At 38.3% G+C, this 21,205-nt stretch overlaps 1 protein-coding gene across 4 annotated transcripts in view; it reads right to left on the bottom strand.

The window, feature by feature from the left end:
• Nucleotides 1-19,496, bottom strand: part of lyst (lysosomal trafficking regulator) — a 93,812-nt gene extending 74,316 nt beyond the window's left edge. For 2 of the 4 annotated variants that reach the window (XM_060871987.1, XM_060871989.1), the window contains exons 1-4: nucleotides 19,302-19,496; nucleotides 18,470-18,701; nucleotides 15,633-15,724; nucleotides 2,347-2,548 (exon numbers count right to left, since the gene is read on the bottom strand). In XM_060871987.1, the coding sequence (XP_060727970.1) occupies nucleotides 2,347-2,548; nucleotides 15,633-15,724; nucleotides 18,470-18,571 (396 nt within the window). In that variant the 5' untranslated portion in view covers nucleotides 18,572-18,701; nucleotides 19,302-19,496. Of the gene's footprint in view, nucleotides 1-2,346; nucleotides 2,549-15,632; nucleotides 15,725-17,875; nucleotides 17,940-18,469; nucleotides 18,702-19,086; nucleotides 19,214-19,301 lie in introns of those variants that run through there. The other 2 variants (XM_060871988.1, XM_060871990.1) reach the window with 2 other exon arrangements.
• Nucleotides 19,497-21,205: the final 1,709 nt, after the last annotated feature.

Below are 21,205 nucleotides of genomic sequence, written 5' to 3'. Positions count from 1 at the left end.
GTGTGTATGTAAAAAGGTCTCACATTACCAAGGATTCACACAAGAAACATCTCATGATGAGTAAAAGCAAAGAGCTCTCTAAAGACCTTTGCAACCTTATTGTTGTTAAACATACTGATTGGTTACAAAAGGATTTCTAAACTAATGAATGCTCCAGTGAGCACTGTTGAAGCAATAATCTGGAAGTGGAAAGAACATAATTTCTCTATAAACCAGCCACAACCAGGTGCTTCTTAGAGATGAGCCGGATACTTGGCTGAAACGAGTATCCGGTACGGATAAAGCACTTCTGGTGAGTACGAGTATTATACGAGTAATACGAGTCAATATCTGTGCGCGGATTGAATGAAAATCATCATTGGGTAGCTGATTTTGTCAGCGTTCTGTGATAGGCTAGTCACAGCGCCCCTCCCCTACACACATACAGATGTATTGTGTTGCTGTGTCTCGCTCTGCTCACTCACAGTCACACACAGAACAGCTCTCTGTCTCTCCCTCAGTCACTCGGGTTCGTGGGTCTTTTCCGTTAACGTTTAGGGTTTGTTCAGCTTTTTACTTCGGGTTGTAACATTGATAATACGTACTTACTAACCAGTAGAGTTCTGGTAAACGTGGGTTCGTTTCTTTTTTAAACCTTCAGCTGTCTCTAACCAGTAACCAGACACTGAGTGTCTGACACGTTTTTGCTGTATTTCATAAAAAAAAAAAAAAAAAAAAGGTAGTAAGCTAGTGTTATAAATATTACAAATTAATTATTACCGGTCATTTTACCCCGCCCATTACCCCGCCCATTTCAAGACAAGCCCTGCCTACTTCCGGGTTATGCCCCACCCTCTCCGAGTACAGATACTTCATATGGTTAACAGATACAGATACAGATAATGCTGTACTCGCTCATCCCTAGTGCTTCTCATAAGATTTCTGACATAGGAGTGAAAAGAATTATCAGAAGAGTTGTCCAAGAGCCAAGGACCACTTGTGAAGAGCTTCAGAAAGAATTGGAATTAGCAAGTACAAAGTTTCAAAGAAAACAATAAGTAATGCATAATACAATTTAAGGAATTGTGAATGGAAAAATGTACAGAAACATTCTTGGTATAAATCTGTTGCCATCTACCAGGATGATGAAGAAACAAGGGTGGATATTTCAACAAGACCATGATCCCAAAGACACAACCAAGAAAACTCTCAACTGGTTTCAGTGTAAGAAAATAGAGCTGCTAGAATGACCCAACCAATCGCCTGACATAAATCCAAAGGTAAATCTATGAAAAGAATTAAAAATTCATAGGAAAGGCCCATAGAAGATTCACAGGACAAAAATCACACCTGAGAAATGCATGGGACTAGCTTCTCTATGCAGGAGGCCTCTTGAAGGGGTCATTACCAAAAAGGCTTTAGTATTAATTTTTAAATATATTTCAGTAAGCGTGTTTAATACTTTATCCCTGTCATTCCAGTTCATTACAGATAACATAATTTCTTAAGGTATTTCTTTTGTTTTCTTTGTATGTATGGATTACTTGGGTTGTTACCGACACCTGGTGAAAATTTTATTAATTATATTTATATAGAAAATATATTTAAAAAACGTGTTCAATACTTATTTTACCCACTGTATATTATAGCTGTGATGAATAGCCAATTCTCCCTCTCTCTCTCAAAAACAAAGCATGCCATTTTATTTAAGACTAGGACCAGTATAGTAATACAATGCTAATTAAATACTTGTGTTTTTTCAGTTGAAAATATACAGAAATACCAGGGCACAATCAGGAAACTTGAGTGCACCAACAAGGATGCCATGGTAGGCATCAGATATAATTTTTTAAAAAGTAATATGCAATTGTAAATCATTTCGGATTTAAGCCTTGACTGGCTGCCATGGTTACATTAGAGAAAATGAAGACTAGTCCTTTACAAAATAATTTTTAAATGATAAATAGTACCTTCATACTCCAATATCAAAATGTGCAAATTTTAGGAAAAGTTTAAAATCTGACTTGATGCTTTGACAATTTATGTTAGCTACTGGAATCAATGTTAGTCTAAACTTTTCAATAGCAAATTTACAAAAAATAACTCTTTAGTGTGTGAGAGAAAACAATAAAATAAACAAATAACTGAGAAAAAAAAAACAGAAAGGATCTCAACAATATTAAATAGGCCTACCAATAAATTTGAAATCTGACACTTTACCAATAATTGCAATTATAACTAGTCAATAATTTAAAACACCAGTGCATAACACTTGATTTATGTTGTTCTTTTGAAAATGGGCAACAATTTTACAAAAAAAAAAAAAAAAAAGAGTTTGAATATGTTTTAAATAAAGCTTTAACTGACCTGATCTAGGACAGCGTCCAGAGTGCTTAGCAACAGGAAGCCACGGCCTTGGACCAGGTACTCTCCAAGAGCCACCATGTGACTCTCCTCTTCTTCCTGCTTCCTGTTTGTCTCTGAAAGCTGAGCCACCACACTACACAGCTGGTGAACATCAGTCAGAAATTCCCTAGCCAGTGTGTTACTGGCGCCACTCATGTCTGAGCTAGAGTGAGGCAGATAGACACAAATAAATCTTGAGAGAAATCACAGAAGTGCACTTGATGTAAACACATTCACAATGTACATTAAACATTAACTTAAATTGATAATTATGGATTAGGCCATGGTGCTACAGAAAATAATCAGGTTGGGGGTGATACATTGGAAATAGTAAAATTAATTATTGTCTCTTATAGCAAATCCCAAAGTGTGAAATTTATATTCGTTACAAAAGTACACAGCCCATAAGACAAATGTGTTTCTGTTATCAGAACTGTTTATTAAAAAGCTTAAAATATGTGGGGCGAAAATAGTAATTTTTCCAAAAAGTATACCAACATTCAGAAACAAAGTGGGGAAAATAAGTACATCCTATAATCCAGCAACATGTATAGCCACCAATAGCAACACTAAATTGTGGTCCTCAACGTATTCAGTCACTCACATTGTTTTGAGAAATAATGGCCAGCTCATCGCTGTTCTGTTGCATGACCCAAGTTGCAAGCATGGTTCCACATATTTATGTTGTTACTATTTTGCAAAGCTGGGTGCGACCATATTAATTTTGTAGAGAAGGGGCTGAAGTTATTATTATTTTTTTTTTTTACAAAAGCTGGAAAGGCCCACACAATTGGTGAGTAGGCCCTTATAAATAAAAAGATGGATTTGAAGGAGGTATACTTTCTTTTTCCAGTGACTATACAGCTATGGCTATGACTCAAAATGTCTTTCTGTCCAAGTCACAGACATGTGACTCCAACTGCTTGTTGGTGAAGGATAAAGTGGGCTATAATAACCAACCAAACCCAGTTTGGGTACAGACCCTCAGTCATTCAATATACCAGAGTTTGGCTTTGGGCCAGGTGCCATAGAAGCCCTAGATAGACGTAAGTATCGCTGTTAGAGTTGCTGTGACTTAGATCATCAGTGGATCAGCCGCTTAGATGTCAGCCATAGGTGAATGCAAAGTAGTCAGTAGTGCACTTGCAGACCTTCAGCAGTGGTCACTTGAGCAGGGAACAGGCCTACAAAAAGCCCTCCTCTGATCAAAGAGCACCACAAAGGACATTCATGATGGACAACAGATAAAAGGCTTCGGTTCTGCAGCACCCAACATTTTAAGGGTTTATATTTCTTAACCTCTTGAGACCCGAATGTCCTCATATGAGGACATAACATTTTCTCACAACTTCATTGTCTATATATATTTATTGTTTTACCATGCTGACCAGGAACAGGTGGTTCTGTACAATATATTTTCTGATTCAGAAAAATGATGCAAGTATGCTCTGGCCCCATCCCAATATATAGAGGTACATGCAGCAGGTTATGGTCTCTGAACTGATGGATGTCTAAGTGGTGCTCTATAAAAATAATGTTAATTGGTTAATTAATAATTGATAATTGGATCATTATTGAGGTCAAGGCCTGTAAGGATGGAACAGGACATATCCCACTCAGGAAGGGGCTGCCCTCATTTCTTGACTAGTTAATCGGTGACAATCCAGAGCCAGGGCTAAGAAGCAGACAAGCAGGCTAATCAAACCATTTGCAAGCTGCAATGAGCTGTCACTCTAGGGTTCACAATATACTGTGTCAGTTTCCTGAGCTAAACAAAAATCTATTGTCAGAAAACAGGTCTTCGCAGACCCGCTGTCAGGCGTAACTGGGTTTCCAAAAAATAATAAGAACTTTAAGAAAAATGATGGCAATACTCGCAAAGATGTAAAAGTGCTGTTGATTTTATGAAAACCAAAAGAAAAGAAAATATAAATATATATTATATAAAGTCCACTACTTTCAGACAAAAGAGATTGCTCACGGCACCACACTTGCACGCTCGCTAGGCAGGTAAAAACTGACCCAGATCTTTCTCTGGGGCACCTTCTTATAGGCCAAGCCCCGCCCCTTTTTGTTAAGACCATCATTAACACAGGAGGTAAGTAAACAGGTAAGTATGTACATTTACACAACACAACACAATTATATACAGGGAGTGCAGAATTATTAGGCAAATGAGTATTTTGACCACATCATCCTCTTTATGCATGTTGTCTTACTCCAAGCTGTATAGGCTCGAAAGCCTACAACCAATTAAGCATATTAGGTGATGTGCATCTCTGTAATGAGAAGGGGTGTGGTCTAATGACATCTACACCCTATATCAGGTGTGCATAATTATTAGGCAACTTCCTTTCCTTTGGCAAAATGGGTCAAAAGAAGGACTTGACAGGCTCCGAAAAGTCAAAAATAGTGAGATATCTTGCAGAGGGATGCAGCACTCTTAAAATTGCCAAGCTTCTGAAGCGTGATCATCGAACAATCAAGCGTTTCATTCAAAATAGTCAACAGGGTCGCAAGAAGCGTGTGGAAAAACCAAGGCGCAAAATAACTGCCCATGAACTGAGAAAAGTCAAGCGTGCAGCTGCCAAGATGCCACTTGCCACCAGTTTTGCCATATTTCAGAGCTGCAACATCACTGGAGTGCCCAAAAGCACAAGGTGTGCAATACTCAGAGACATGGCCAAGGTAAGAAAGGCTGAAAAACGACCACCACTGAACAAGACACACAAGCTGAAACGTCAAGACTGGGCCAAGAAATATCTGAAGACTGATTTTTCTAAGGTTTTATGGACTGATGAAATGAGAGTGAGTCTTGATGGGCCAGATGGATGGGCTCGTGGCTGGATCGGTAAAGGGCAGAGAGCTCCAGTCCGACTGAGACGCCAGCAAGGTGGAGGTGGAGTACTGGTTTGGGCTGGTATCATCAAAGATGAGCTTGTGGGGCCTTTTCGGGTTGAGGATGGGGTCAAGCTCAACTCCCAGTCCTACTGCCAGTTTCTGGAAGACACCTTCTTCAAGCAGTGGTACAGGAAGAAGTCTGCATCCTTCAAGAAAAACATGATTTTCATGCAGGACAATGCTCCATCACACGCAAGTACTCCACAGCGTGGCTGGCAAGAAAGGGTCTAAAAGAAGAAAAACTAATGACATGGCCTCCTTGTTCACCTGATCTGAACCCCATAGAGAACCTGTGGTCCATCATCAAATGTGAGATTTACAAGGAGGGAAAACAGTACACCTCTCTGAAGAGTGTCTGGGAGGCTGTGGTTGCTGCTGCACGCAATGTTGACGGTGAACAGATCAAAACACTGACAGAATCCATGGATGGCAGGCTTTTGAGTGTCCTTGCAAAGAAAGGTGGCTATATTGGTCACTGATTTGTTTTTGTTTTGTTTTTGAATGTCAGAAATGTATATTAGTGAATGTTGAGATGTAATATTGGTTTCACTGGTGAAAATAAATAATTGAAATGGGTATATATTTGTTTTTTGTTAAGTTGCCTAATAATTATGCACAGTAATAGTCACCTGCACACACAGATATCCTCCTAAAATAGCTAAAACTACAAACAAACTAAAAACTACTTCCAAAAATATTCAGCTTTGCTATTAATGAGTTTTTTGGGTTCATTGAGAACATGGTTGTTGTTCAATAATAAAATTAATCCTCAAAAATACAACTTCCCTAATAATTCTGCACTCCCTGTATATATAAACATATATCAACAAAATATTTCTAGAAACCAAAAGGTGATCAAAATAACAAACACAAAAGATAATAAACACAGAACAATAATATCAAATTTAATTATTTTAACGCGGAAGACCGGCAACACAGACGCTGACAAAAGCTCACAACAGGTAAGAATAGACACAACAACAGGACAAAACATCAAACGAAAGACAAAGCTAATGTGTGTGTGTGTGCTGCACGGACCAACGGGCATAGGGACAGGTCACTCTGTCACATCTATAAACACTTGGAAAATTTTTTGCAGAGAATTCATACCATTAATTTAATATCAAACAATTTTATAGATAATGCTGTAGATAATACTACTGTTTTGCTCATCTTTGAGAGACTGACATCATTTCAGAGATTTATTCTTTAAAATGGTCAACCTGCATACTGGATCCCTTACTTACAGCCATGGCCAAAAGTACTGAGATATTAATTTCACAAACATTACTTTTCACAGTCTGCTGCTTTAGTGTTTCTAAATCTTTTTGTCAGGTGATACTATGGTATACTGAAATATAATTACAAGCATTGTAATTATTGTAATTATTACAAGCATTGCAATAAGTGTTAAAGGCTTTTATTTAAGATCTCTGCAATTTTCCCTGGCATGCAAGCAATCAACTTCTGTGCCACATTCTGACTGCAAAATCAACGCTTGGAGTTTGGCGAAATTTGTGGGTTTTTGTTTGTCCACTCACCTCTTGAGGATTGGCCACAAGTTCTCAATGGGATTAAGTTCTGGGGAATTTCCTGGCCAGTGAAACAAAAATTTCAATGTTTTGTTCCGCAGCAAGGTGCTCTATCATGCTGTTAAAGGCATTGTTCATCACCAAAGTAAACCCACTTCCTTGGCTGAGATGCAACCCCACACATGAGTAGTCTCAGGATGCTTTATTATTAGCATGACACAGGACAGTACTGGGTCTCATCAGCAAGAACGATGAGTCAGAGAGGAGGTGCAACAGCTAGCTGCAAACAAACAGTGTAGAGCAAACAACCTGTTTCTGAATGTTGATAAAAATAAAGAGATGGTTGTTGACTTCAGGCGAGCACAGAGCAACCACTCTCCACTGAACATCAACGGATCATCGGTAGAGAGCTTCAAGAGCACAAAATTTCTTGGTGATCATCTAGCGGAGAACTTCACCTGGTCAATCAACACCAGTTCCATCACCAAAAAAGCCCAGGAGTGTCTCTACTTCTAACGAAGCCTGAGGAAAGCCCATTCCCTCCCCCCATTCTGACTACATTTTACAGAGGGACCATTGAAAGCATCCTGAACAGCTGCATCACTGTCTGGTTTGGAAATTGCTCCACCTCGGAACACAAGAACCTGCAGCGGATAGCGAGGACAACTGAGAAGATCATACAAGTCACTCTTCTCTCTATCACGGACATTTAGACCAAATGCTGCAATCCGCAAAGTCAACAGAATCTTGGATGACCCCACACACACGCTTCACCCTCCAACCCTCTGGAAAAAGGGGAAAAAGGTACAGAAGCATTTGGGCCTTCAGGACCAGACTGTGTAACAATTTATTTCCACAAGCCATCAGACTCCTCAATAACTGAACTTAACTAAGCACAATGTGCTGTTTTTGTACACTGTTTTTGCTCTTTGCACATGCTGTCTTGAACAATACATTACAATACTTCTATAACTGCTGCTACTATATTAAGTGTTCATTTCTTCACATGTACTATAGAACATACAGTATGTACACTGGTTGGCACTGTGTAATTTGTATTGTCTTTTGTGTAATGTCTTGTACTGTTTGTTTGCACTGTTTTTTGTCCTGCAGTCTTTTTGTCTTTTGTCTCGCACTGTTTGCACCAGGTTGCACAGATGCACTTTATGTGGCTTGCTTACTAAGTTTAAGCAAGCCACATAAAGTGAAGCTTAAATAAAGTAATAAAGTAAGCTTAACTTACTAAGTCCTTTGCTCGGTCTTTGTTCTATGTAGCAAAATAGTCCTGAAGAAACATTGTCTCATTTCACTCTGTACTGCAACAGCTATATATGGTTGAAATGACAATAAAAGCTTCTTAACTTGACTTAATGACACCTTTTCTTCTTCAGACAAGCTTTTTTTTCTGAAGGCAACAAACAATAGGGATTCTTCAGAGAAAATGACTTTAACGTATTCCTCAACAATCCCTGTACCTTTTGCAGAATATCAGTCAGCCCTGGCTTCTTTGTGGCCCTTTTTGACAACAGGCCATCCTCCAAAAGTCTTTGCCTCACTGTGTGTGCAGATGCACCTACTTGCTGCAATTCCTGAGCAAGCTCTGCACTGGTGGTGTCCCAATCTTGCAGCTGAATTAACTTTAGGAGATGCTTGTGGACTTTCCTGGGTCCTCTGAATGAAGCCTTCTTCACAACAACGGAACCTTGCTCCATAAAGTTCTTGATGATCTGATAAATGGTTGATTTAGGTTGATCTTACTGGCACCAATATCCTTGCCTGTGAATCCCAAGACAAGTAAGAAGTGCGTTTACTAAAAGCTTGGTGTGATTATTTACTCCAGTCTCTCATTTGAACCTTAAATAGATAATATCTATTTAAGGTTCAAATTAGTAGCCTAATTTCATCTCAGAAATGTTGCCAAGATAAGAAATATGCTGTCACTACATGATGCAGAAACACTGCACATGCTTTTTTTTTTACCTCTAGGTTGGACTATTGTAATGCTTTACTGTCTGGATGCTCCAGATCTCGACAGTAAAGCAGCAGCCAGAGTCCAAACTAGAACCGGAAGATATGAACATATCAATTGTATCTTATTTATGCTGCACTGGTTCCCAGTCAAATTTCACCTTGATTATAAAATATTATTACTACCCAATATGGCACTGAATGGTCTTGTGCCACAATACATGAGCATTTTTATGCTACTTGGTAATACCTAAAGTAGTAAAGGCTACAGCAGTAAAGAGCTTTTTCTTACAGAAGCCCACAGTCCAGGTTTAGTCTAGCTTTATATGAACAGTGTTTCTTAAGTAAAGGACCAGATCTGAAGAGTCCATGGGTATAGAGTGTTTGGTGAACTGGGATGTTTGGATGCTGTCACCTTACCACCCTCGCAAATCACTCAGGTACGCTGACTGTAGAGTGGTTGGATGCTTTGTAGTAGCACGCACAAGACACTCTGGATCCAAAATAGTGCTATTTGTGTGTTTAGCCCAAATTTTCAAAGAACATGGACACCAGAGACAGCAGTGTTAATGTATACGACTGCCAGACGTTTTTACAGTACAGTAACCATGCAATAACCAATCCACATGACGATGTGCTGGAGAAGCTTTGCGACCTCGGCTTGCTGCAAAGACCAGGTCTTCAGTTCTTTACATCACCTGATGATGGTGACTGGGAGAGGGGATGTCGGAGGCAATGCTCGAGGAAGTGGAAGCACGGGAATTGGGCAAGTGTCTATCCTAGCCAGACGGCTCTCCTGTCCATTCTACTCTCAAATGTTTGCTCCCTGTACAATATACTGGACTAAATTAGACTCAATCAGACCACCTGCCGAGGGCTTAGAGACTGCTGCATCTTTGTTTTCACAGAGAAATGCTCAACAACAGAGTTCCGAATGCCAATATTCAGCTATATGGGCTCACCTCGTTTTGTGACAACAAAAAATCAGCTGCAGTAACACATGTGCAGTAACACAGAATGGTGAAAGACCTCCAGGCATGTTCCTAGTTACTGCTCATCATTAGTGGACTTTGTGACTGCTAGATGCAGGCCAATTTATTTAGTATGTCAGAGTGCACATTATTGTGCCTCTATAGCTCTAATGCTAAGAAAACACTATATAAACACTATGGAGGTATTAACAAATCTGCAGAATGCTCACCCCGACGGACTGTTTATTATCGGCAGAGATTTCAAGCATGCAAATGTCAAATTAGTTCTCCCTACATTCCATCAAAATGTGGACCTAGCAACGATAGGGGCGAACATGCTAGATCTTGTCTAACATGGTGTTCTGTGCAGAGCCCTGCCCCACCTTGACTACTCAGACCAGATCTCTGTTATGCTAATTCCAGCATACAGGCCGCTTGACAGACACTCTAAACTTGTTTTGAAACAGGAGAAAACCTGCATTTACATCTAGGGGAAGTTCATTCCACCACCTCAGTGCCAGAACAGAAAAGAGTCTTGCTATATACTTACCACTTACCCTGAGAGATGGTGGGACCAATCAAGCAGTGCTGGTAGATCTGAGGGAGCACGGTGCATTACGAGTAGTGATAAGAGCAAGGGTGCTGGTCTATTTTTGCCTTTGTAGGCAAGCATCAGTATTTTGAATCTGATGCGTGCAGCTACCAGTGGAGGGAGCGCAGCAGTGGGATGATATGTGAGAACATAGCCAGGTTGAAATCGATTTATACATCTGCATTTTGAATCATTTGTAGAAGACGAATTGTGTTCATACCTGGCCAGCAGGAGCCATCCCTGCTCTACTAGGCAGTTTTGAATGCACTGACTGGAACATGTTATAGTCTTGGAGGAGTACACAGCATCAGTGCTGCTGAAGTCTAAAGACTCAGCCTTCCAGCATCTAGATGTTCATGAACTACAAGACAGCTTCACCTGCGTGTGACAGTGATGCCTCCCTCCCAGATGCAGAGTTAACCCCTAGAAGTCTGGTAGACCAGACAACAATCCTGGCAGAATGCTCAGGGAACGTGCAGAACAGCTAGCGGATGGCTTCACCAAGATCTTTAACATTTCCCTGAGCAGCACCAATGTTCCTGCATCCCTCCAGACAACCAACATCTTCAAAACTGAATAGATGGATGTTGACTTCAGGAGAGCATAGAGGGACCACTCTCCCATAAATATTGACAGATCTGGCATTGAGATCATTAAGAGCACCAAATTACTTGGTGTTTATCTGGTGGAGAAATTTACCTGGTAACTGTACACCAGCTCCATCACCAAGAAAGCACAGCATTGCTTCTACTTTCTACGAAGGCTGAGGAAAGCACAACTCCTTTCACCCATCCTGACCATTTTTTACAGAGGGACCACTGAGAGCATCCTGAGCAGCAGCATCTCTGCATGGCTTGTCTTGGTACGCAAGACCCTGCAACGGATAGTGAGGACATCTGAGAAGATCATCAGAGTCTCTTTTCCCTCTATCACGGACATTTACACCACATGCTATATCTGCAAAGCCAACAGCATTGTGGATGACCCCACATACCCCTCTCACACACACTTTACACTCCTGCCATCTGAAAAACTGTGCTGAAACATTGGGCCCTCACAACCACACTGTGCAACAGTTTCTTACCTCAAACCATCAGACTTGTCAAAAACCAGAACTGAACTGTACCAAACACACACACACTTACATGCTGTATGCATGTTAACGAGCATTCTCTTTTTTAAGAATCCTCTGCTTTTGCACAATGTACTCAATATACAGTATGCTGGTTGATGCAATTTTGTGTATTTGTCCTGTAGTATGTTGTATTGTCTTCTGTCTCACACTGTTTGCAATCGATGCACTTTATGTGGCTTAGAAAACTTGTTTCAATTCACTATTTACTGCCTCAGTTTTATATGGTTGAAATGACTTGAATTTATGTCCCAGGAAGCCTTCATGTCTGTGACACCTTCTGGCTCTCCCTTTTAGTTATGCTGTCATAGCTAATCTAATCCCTGCCTGCACTTTGCACATAATGTAAATTGTCTTCAACCGTCAAATGATTACAAGCATATCTAATATTTTTCTCTTTCTATTGTTCTCCCTCCCTTTCCCTCCCTCCCTCCCTCTTTCTTTCAAGCAATATATACCACCCCAAAGCTCCCAGTGTTCCGAGTTCCTAGTCTGATTGCTTATTCTTCCAGACCAAGTTCATCAATCCTGACACACTACCCCTGGTTGGAGTCTTGTTGCCTGGTGTGCACTCTGCTGGGGATAGATCTGCCTAGACAGCCCGTAGATCATGATATTGCTATGTATGGGGCCGTCTGGAAACTGTCAGCTACTGTTACTGTACTTTGAGCTACTGTTGAGTCGGTCGGCTTTGTGGTAAGGTCTTCATCAGCAAATATTTGAGGACTTCAGCAGTAAGGAATTAGTGTCTGTGGTTAATTCCACTCAAATACAAACTGTTGTAGAAAGGACATTAATTACATTTACAATATTTCTGTCCATTCTCAGCCAAATGAGGATGGGTTCCCTTCTGAGCCTGTTCCTCTCAAAGTTTCTTGCTATCATCATCTCAGGGAGTTTTTCCTTGCCACTCTCACCCCCAGCTTGCTCATTAGGGAAAATTGTTATATGTGAATATCCATTATATGGATAATTGAGATATATAGTAACTTAATTTTAAACTTAAAAAATTTTATTCTCTTTCTATACTTATGTAAAGATGCTTTGAAACAATGAGAATTGTTAAAAGTGTTATACAAATAAATTGAAATGAATTGAATCTTAAAATGTATTTTAAAAGTTTAAATTATTGATTTTACAGTAAATCAAAAGCAGAAAATTGTTGCTTACATAAGAATTCAAAACCCAGTCCCCTGAGATCCAGAAACTCCAGATGTAAGATGTATTCTTGATGTTGACTAATACTCATAACTGAGCAATTGTCTTTCATTTGTAAAATATCAAAACAGCTTGCATTATCTATATTTAAACCACATCAGGTAAACTTTATCTGATCTAATAGACAGTCTTGAAGAAAGTGTCAAAAATTAATAACTTCAGAACAGTTTGTATAATGATATATTTAATTATAGTGCATAATTAAATAAAATGTTATCCCAGTAAGCACTGCTGGATCAGTAGCGAGGAAGGAAATGTTGCACCACACCACCCAAAAAAAACTATCTAGACACTACCTATCCTTAAATAAGAAACCGTTCTTTTAAATTATCAGGCATATTTTTAACAATTTCTTTCAGGGTATGCAAACTTCAAACAAACAAATTATGTTTCTATCATTGGAGGCCAGTCTTGGATCATGACAAATTTTATTTTTATACCTTGCAAGATTTATCATAGTTGTTGTATGTGACAACATAAATTCAATATACTATATTGTCCATACCATATAGAACTAGAATTAGAAAAAGCTCAACTGTCAAATTATAAATTTAACAGAAAATGGAGAAAAATTGTGCTTCTATTTAATTCCTGTACTCCACAAACAAATGATATTCATCCGCTTAATCTGGAATCCTGAACTGGTTAGGAACAAGCTCTTATGCAATACATTTAGAGAGAACACAAAACTAAGCCTGCTCCAGTCATTTGACACTGACACAGACAGGCTTACTGTATCGCTTTATCCTGTTATTCCATCCTCCTGATTGACACACTATTTCCATACTCTTCACTGGTGCAAGCACAAAGGTTCAATTGCTTTGTATGTGACTCATTCTATGTTCCCTTTTGATTCAATTTTATTTTAAAAATGCTGCCATTAGATTGGGAGTATGACAAAAGAACATATTATTCCCCATTTGCTCATCTTACGTCATATGAAATAGAGTAGATATATAAGGAGAGGACACAGTCAACAACATAAAACAATGTCAGTATTAGTTCAGCAGGTAGGATAATGTGATGGTACCTTGGGTTCAAAGCCTAGAACTGTCAGACAGCCACTTCTGGGCCCTTATGAACACAAAACTTGTTTGATATATGTATATGCAATTTGTATACACAGATATACACCATACACATAATCTGATCATAATTCTGAAGCAATCATAACAGCCAACATTTCCACTTAAAGTCAGCATTTCAAAGTGATTAAAACTCAAAATCCATGAACAAGACATTTTTCCTCACCTCCCATTTACATACATGGTGCAAGTAAATATCTGAAATGCAGACTCATTGTTTACTGCTTAGACATCCACCCACACACAGCACAGTACAGCACACAGCACATTTACTATTGCAATATGCACAGTTCCTACTAATATTTCCATGCTTTACTAATGAATGAATTTTCAGCTCTGCACATCAAATTCCATGAAATTACAACCAAAAAAGGGATGCTTTCCAGATCTGGGTTGTAATTGCATCACATGAAGGCATGTGATGTCACATGCTACTCAGTCTTCCTCAAGGGCTCATCTCATTGGTGGCTCAGATCAGTGTTTTTATCACACTGAAGTAAACATGTTCACAAAAATGCTAAAAAATAGGCTCACTTTCACTTTTCTTCCACCTCTCCTACCTGCTTTCTTCAACAACAAAAAAAATCAGCAAATAACAGCCCATGACTTCAACCCTAGTAAACATCACCGGTATGAACTGAAACACTGACTGTGCACCAGACCTTCTCAACCAACATCACTACATAACTTCACACTCTTCCAACTAAATGGGCAAATCCCTACAGTCATGATCCAAAATCTCATAGAAAACATTCCCAGAGTATAGGTTATTATTATAGTTAAGAGGAACTAAATCTAGAATGTTGTTTAACAAAGCACATACGACTGTTATGAACAGGTGGTCCTTATGATAACTGCTCCCAATTGGTCCGAACATAAAAGAGTACACAGCAGGTTAGCTTGGCATGCACAAGTACTTGGAAACACCAACAACATAAATTCCATGTGAGTGGGTGTTTTCATTATCTGATCACATTGTGCAGTAAAAGAGAGCTTCCCTGTGATCTAACCATGTGGAAATGCTTGTGTTTAAGAAATGAGCAAAATCTTGTTACAAAAAGATTTTTGGCACCTGTCAAAAGGTGGTGATATATTGGTAGCAAGTAAGCAACCAGTTCTCAAACTGGACATAGTGGAAGAAGAAAAAAATAGGCAAGCATAAAGATCTGAGCAACTTTGTCAAGGGCCAAATAATAATGGCTAGTAAACTGGGTCAGAGTATCTCCAAAACGGCAGGTATTGTGGGGTTTTCCTGTTATGTAGTTTTTAGTGCTCCAAGGAAAGACAACATCAAGGTCATGGGTGCCCATGGCTCAATAAAGCATGTAGAGTTGGAAGTCTGGTCCGATCCCAAAGAAGAGCTATTGTAACAAAAATTGCTGAAAAAAGTTAATGCTGGCTATAATTGAAAGTTGTTCGAAAACAGGGAATGCATCAGAGCTTGTTGCTTATGTGGCTGCACAGCTGCAAACTTATCAGAGAACAGACTTGTCAGAATCAGATCTAGACCATGTAGCAATGAAAGGCAGAAAGGCAAAGAACTGACTATATACAACTGGAAAAGTTGCTCAGATGTTTGCCCAGTTTTCCTGCTTACAACACATCAGCTTAGAGAGCCGAATGTTTACTTGCAGCATAATATATCCAACCCTTGACAATATGCGATCATAATGACATAATCAATGTTATTCGCAACACCTCAGTGGTTTTAATATTACAGCAGACCTGTGTAGTTATCTGTGAAGTTCATTTTTGTAAACAGAACAGAGCATTTTTCACTGTTCATTTCTATAAATATTTATGAACATCAAATTAAATTCCATCTTCAACAAGTCAAAAATAACATACCAGAATTTCAGTGCATCCTTCATCCCAGACTCCCTGAGGTGGTGCATAGAGTGGAACAAAATCAAAAATTTCTCCAAAGACTGCAGACTGACCTAAGTGAGTGAGTCACAAAGTCAGAAAGACAGACAAACAAACAAACCAAAAGAGAGCAATATATGTATATATATATATATATATATATATATATATATATATATATATATATATATATATATATATATATATATATATAGATAGATAGATAGATAGATATAGATAGAGAGAGAGAGATCAGTAACACATTCGGGATTTTACTCAAGTGCAGTATAAAATAATAATGCAAGATAGGCAATACAATGCCCTCCCATTTCACAGAAGCATTTCAAACACTGTTGGCTAGATGGGTCATTTTACTTAATTGGAAAATTCTACACCCATCTCTGAATAAATGATGACCTTCACTTTATAAAATCAGAAAAGACAAAGTACAGCTATTGTGATGCAAACAGAAATTTTCATGAAGGTGTTAAAAACAGTCCTTCATAGATCATGCAAAGAACATATATATCTCTGTCAGTATCACAGATAATATATTATCTTTTCTTCCCCATGTTACTTAGTAAAATTAAATCTTTTGGATTGAACACTTGTTAACTGGACTTTATTCTCTACTCACCATGTAAACCTTAGATATGCTTCTAAGTAAATTGAGCAAGTTTGGATTTTAATTTTCACAATAGGTCTATCCTTAATCATGCTGTAATACTTTAATGGCTGACTAAATAATTGGTAAATCAGGCAATATATTGTCATATCCAGTAAATGCAAATATAAAAAACATGAAAAAGAAGCTAAGAATGCTAGAGAAGCCTGGATAAAAATAAAAAATAAAACATTCACATACATCTTCCTAACCTAGTTGGCAGAAATTCTAAAAAAAGTTACACCCTGTTAATCAACACAGCTAAGTTGTGATTTGAAAATGACAACACTGTATGAAGAAAGTCATGACTGTACCATTAACCATTTGAGTAGGATGAGTGTTTTTGTGTCTGTCATTTTCTTTTAAGCTCACCAAACTACTACATTTATCAAGCAGGACATGCAAAGTCCATCCTTTTCAGACAACGTAGACCAATGCAGACAAATTTAAAACCTGTTAAGGATGATGCTAGTAACTTCTCTTAATTCCTCTCAGACTGTGTGAACAGGATACTAATGGCCAGACCAGTGGGTCTATACTTATAATCTTAAATTGCTGCCAATCACCGAGATGAACAAAGCTAAACTCAAGCAATAAACTTTCTTTATATTTATATTTAAATTAAATCAAATGAAGCATTACCTGATGCTTCATTTACAGTGTGATGCTACATTCACAATGTAAACATCCACAAACTATATGTACATAGGGTTTCTGAAACACTAATCAGCCATAACATTAAAACCAGCCCCATAATTTTTTGCAGGTCACCTTGTGCTGCTAAAACAGCTGTGATACATTAAGGTATGGACTCCACAAGAGGGTATCTGGAACAAAGATTGTACCTTTAAATCATACAAGTTGTGAGGTACGCTCTCCATGGATCTGACTTGTTTATCCAGCACGTCCCATCAATGCTAAACGAACTGAGTCAACATCTTGAACTCTTGTTTCTGAAACCACTTTGAACAGTTTAGCAGTGTGGTATGGTGCATTATACTGCTGAAAGTAGCCACTGCCATGTGAGTTCTAATCCCAGGGCCACCAAGTTGCAACTCCTGGGACCCTGAACAAGTCCCTTTACCCTCAATTACTCAAATGAATAAAACAGAAAATTGAAGTCGCTCTGGATAAGGCCGTCTGCCAAATGCAATAAATGTAAATATAATTCTACTGCTACCAGTCCAGTTCTGATGCTCACTTAGGGGTCAGCAATGGCAACTTGGCCACTCTGTTGCTATGCTGCCCCAGACGAAGCAAGCTATGATTCACTGTGTGATGTACATTCTAGCTCTACTTTGGGATTTGACCAAATGGGCTAGCTTTCGCTCACAACTCACATCATTATCCTTCCTTCGAACACTTTTGGTAGGTACTAGCCACTGCATATCCCACGGGAGATGCCCTGCCTCGTTTAGATATAACAATTTGACCCTTGTCAAAGTTGCTCAGATCTGTATGCTTGGCTATTTTACCTGCTTCAACACGAACTCTGAAAACTGACTGTTCACTTGCTACCTTGACAAGTTCAGTTGTAAAGAGATAATGATATTCACTTCACCTGTCAGTTTCAAATGTTATGGCTGTTCAGTGTCCTTCAGAATTCCCACACACAGTGTTAGCAAATGAGTCTTCATAAGACTTTTCAAGTGCACTGTTTATGCAACTGTGAAAAAAACTTTATGTTTAACAACTAATAACTAAACGTTGTATGATGAATGCTAATTTATGCCTTCATTTATAAAAAAATCCAAATTTAGATGAGACGCACTAAGATGTCAGTATTTAACGCATGTGCAGCATTTTGCTTGTATCAAATTAGGCTAAGTTTAATTATTTTACGAAATACATGATTCACGCTTAATAAAATGTGTGGATTTCCAATAACTGAAAAATGTGAAAGAACAAGTTAATAGCAAAACAGTGATGCACATATCCGAGTATCGTATTGTGACTGAACTAACCTGGGTCGGACTGGATGTTACATGTCAACTCATGACTTTTAGAATGAAAATGTGTTATTGACACAATATTATGCACAAAAAGACAGGATACAAATATTTGCTAATGATCAGATCTCAGACATCAATATGGTGTTGAACAAAGAAAACAGCGATGCAACTGTACAGCAATGGTGTATGTTGTTGATGCTTACACGTAGATCTGCTCCATGTGCACGAGAGTCCATGTATTTCTCCCATGCGAGAGTGAGACTGGATGTTTGTTGGCTGGCCATTTTAAGTTCCAGCTTGAACATAAATATAACTATTATTACTGATGTAGATTTTAAGGTTCAAGCCTTCAAAAATCTTGACTCGTTTCGCTATCGGCCTATTAAATCCACCGTCTATGTTGGCCTTCATGAAAACTCCATGATGGTTTAACTCCTAAAAAGACCAGAAAACAATAATGAAGCTCATAGTCGTAGACATAACAGAATCATACACGTCGATGTGTACTGCTAGCATGTGGTAATAAAACAGAAAGTGACTTCTGTTTTCAGTCTGTAACTGCAGCGACTCTACCAGACAACTTTGCAACATCAGCAAACCAATTTTTGTTCAAGATAACGCATTCAAATAATATTATACACAACGTCACATTCGTACCGCTTATTTCCTTGCTAATATTAGGCGAAAGAAACGTAAACTAAACTACTGGCCGACTGCTGTAGCAAGCAGCTAGCTACTACTATGCTATGCTAACCCCCAACTTCCTGTCAAGGTGAATAATGCAAACAAAAATAAATTGTAGATATACTATTGTCTTAACTAGTCTGCAGGATGTTGTTTATGTCATCCAAACGATTCCATTCCCTGCACAACAATGTCACCAGCAGTCATCTTCATCTTTAGTTCTATCTTTCCAATCCCACAAAAATGGCCTTTTAACGTTTAATATACAGTACGTTTAAAATGCGCAGTTCTTTCTGTTTACTCTCTACAGTATTTCAATGCTGACACAGTACATTGTGCAAATATACTTACCTTTCACAGAACAGTAAAGGAACTCGGTATAACCGCTCTATTATAGAAAAACAATAAGTGATTCATATTCGATACAGTTAGTCAATACTGGTGGAAAACTGGAGAACCTCCTATCAATCACAATATTTGCCTCCGTGGACCACAATAGAAGCTTTCTCTTCTCCCCAGTCATTGTCATGACGTCAATGCCAGGGTCTCCCTGTGTGGGAGGAGCTCCGTTTGTGTAGACGTGCACACGCGCATTGATGGCATTGGTTATTTTTTGAAGAAGAAAATTCTACCCTTCAATAACAAACAAAAAATATTTCTAAATAACACATTATTACAAAACCATTTATGCTGCTACTGCAGTTTTACTAGAAAATGTTCTTTTGATCATTTTCAAATATACATTTCAGTAATACATTTTAGAAAAGATTAATAAAGTTTTCTAAGCCACGTAATTGCTGTTAATTGTAGAATGTCACTACTGGTTACTGAAATAATATTTAAAAGACACAAATAAGTATGTAACAAATAATGTTTCAATGTCACTGAGGATAAAAGTGATGGCTTAAGTGTTAATTTTGCCCATATTACCAAACTTGAGAATGGATTTCAGTCGACAAGAGAGTAAGTCATGCTTCATTAGATCATCACAGCAACAGTTTTACTTTCCATGTAGAGTTGTCATCAACCTGTCTATCAGAAATGCATTTGTGTAAAGCAAATCCCCACAGCTATATTCCAAATTCTGTTTGAAAGGCTTGCCAGATGAGTGCTTGTTATTACAACAGCAAATGAGAGTTCATATATATTTCGGCATAACGTGTATTTTAATTCACACTACTTTATAGATCACAATTGTTCTCTCCTTCTCTATCCATTTGCTGACATCATACATTCTGAAAGCACCAGGCATGCCTTCATCCCGGTCAATTCATTTTCATTATTGGCTTCTTACAATTAGCTAAAGCTTTTGTGGAGAATTTACCAACAAATACAATACAAAAAAAAAAGGCCATTTGAATTGAGATTACTTACAACTTTACAAAAACAAAATGGATTTCTTTCAGGCTCACTCAGCATTTTTGAATGTGACCAAAACTGCAATCATTTGAAGTTTTTATAATCATGAATTTCATGTAGTTATTATGACATAGGTCATAAGCCCAGAGTGGCAGAAAGTGTGAACTTCACATACTTAAAATTGTAAAGTTATACTTTTAACTAATTAAAAGTTTTCACTTCTTTATAGCTTGGTTTCTGACAACGATCTTCCATGTCTGTGAAATGAAATCTCACAACTTTCTAAACAGATGAATGTGACTAATTTAAGCTTGCAAACAAGCAAAGCTTTTGAACTTCAGTGCCCATCACACCACTCAAAGCTGTGTGATAGTGGCAGTTAAATGTGAGCACAGTAGTGTACAGTGATGTTCAACCTACTGTCCAGAGATTGCAAGTTTAAATTTCTATGAAGACTGCACATCATTCATTGATCTTGTCATTTTGTGTTATACACACGTGGACAAAATTGTTGGTACCCTTCGGTCAATGAAAGAAAAACTCACAATGTTCACAGAAAAAACTTTAATCTGACAAAAGTAATAATAAATGAAAATGCTATGAATGTTAACCAATGAAAGTCAGACATTGCTTTTCAACCATGCTTCAACAGAATTATTTAAAAAAAATAAACTCATGGAACAGGCCTAGACAAAAGTGATGGTACCCTAGAAAAGACTGAAAATAATGTGCCCAAAGGGACATGTTATTTCAAGGTGTGTCCACTAATTAGCATCACAGGGGTCTACAATCTTGTAATCAGTCAGTGGGCCTATATATAGGGCTCCAGGTAGTCACTGTGTTGTCTGGTGACATGGTGTGTACCACACTCAACATGGACCAGAGGAAGCGAAGGA

Source organism: Tachysurus vachellii, chromosome 6 (genome assembly GCF_030014155.1).
Source record: "Tachysurus vachellii isolate PV-2020 chromosome 6, HZAU_Pvac_v1, whole genome shotgun sequence".
Classification (NCBI taxonomy): Eukaryota; Metazoa; Chordata; class Actinopteri; order Siluriformes; family Bagridae; genus Tachysurus; species Tachysurus vachellii.
This window is presented reverse-complemented; position numbering and strand designations above follow the sequence as displayed.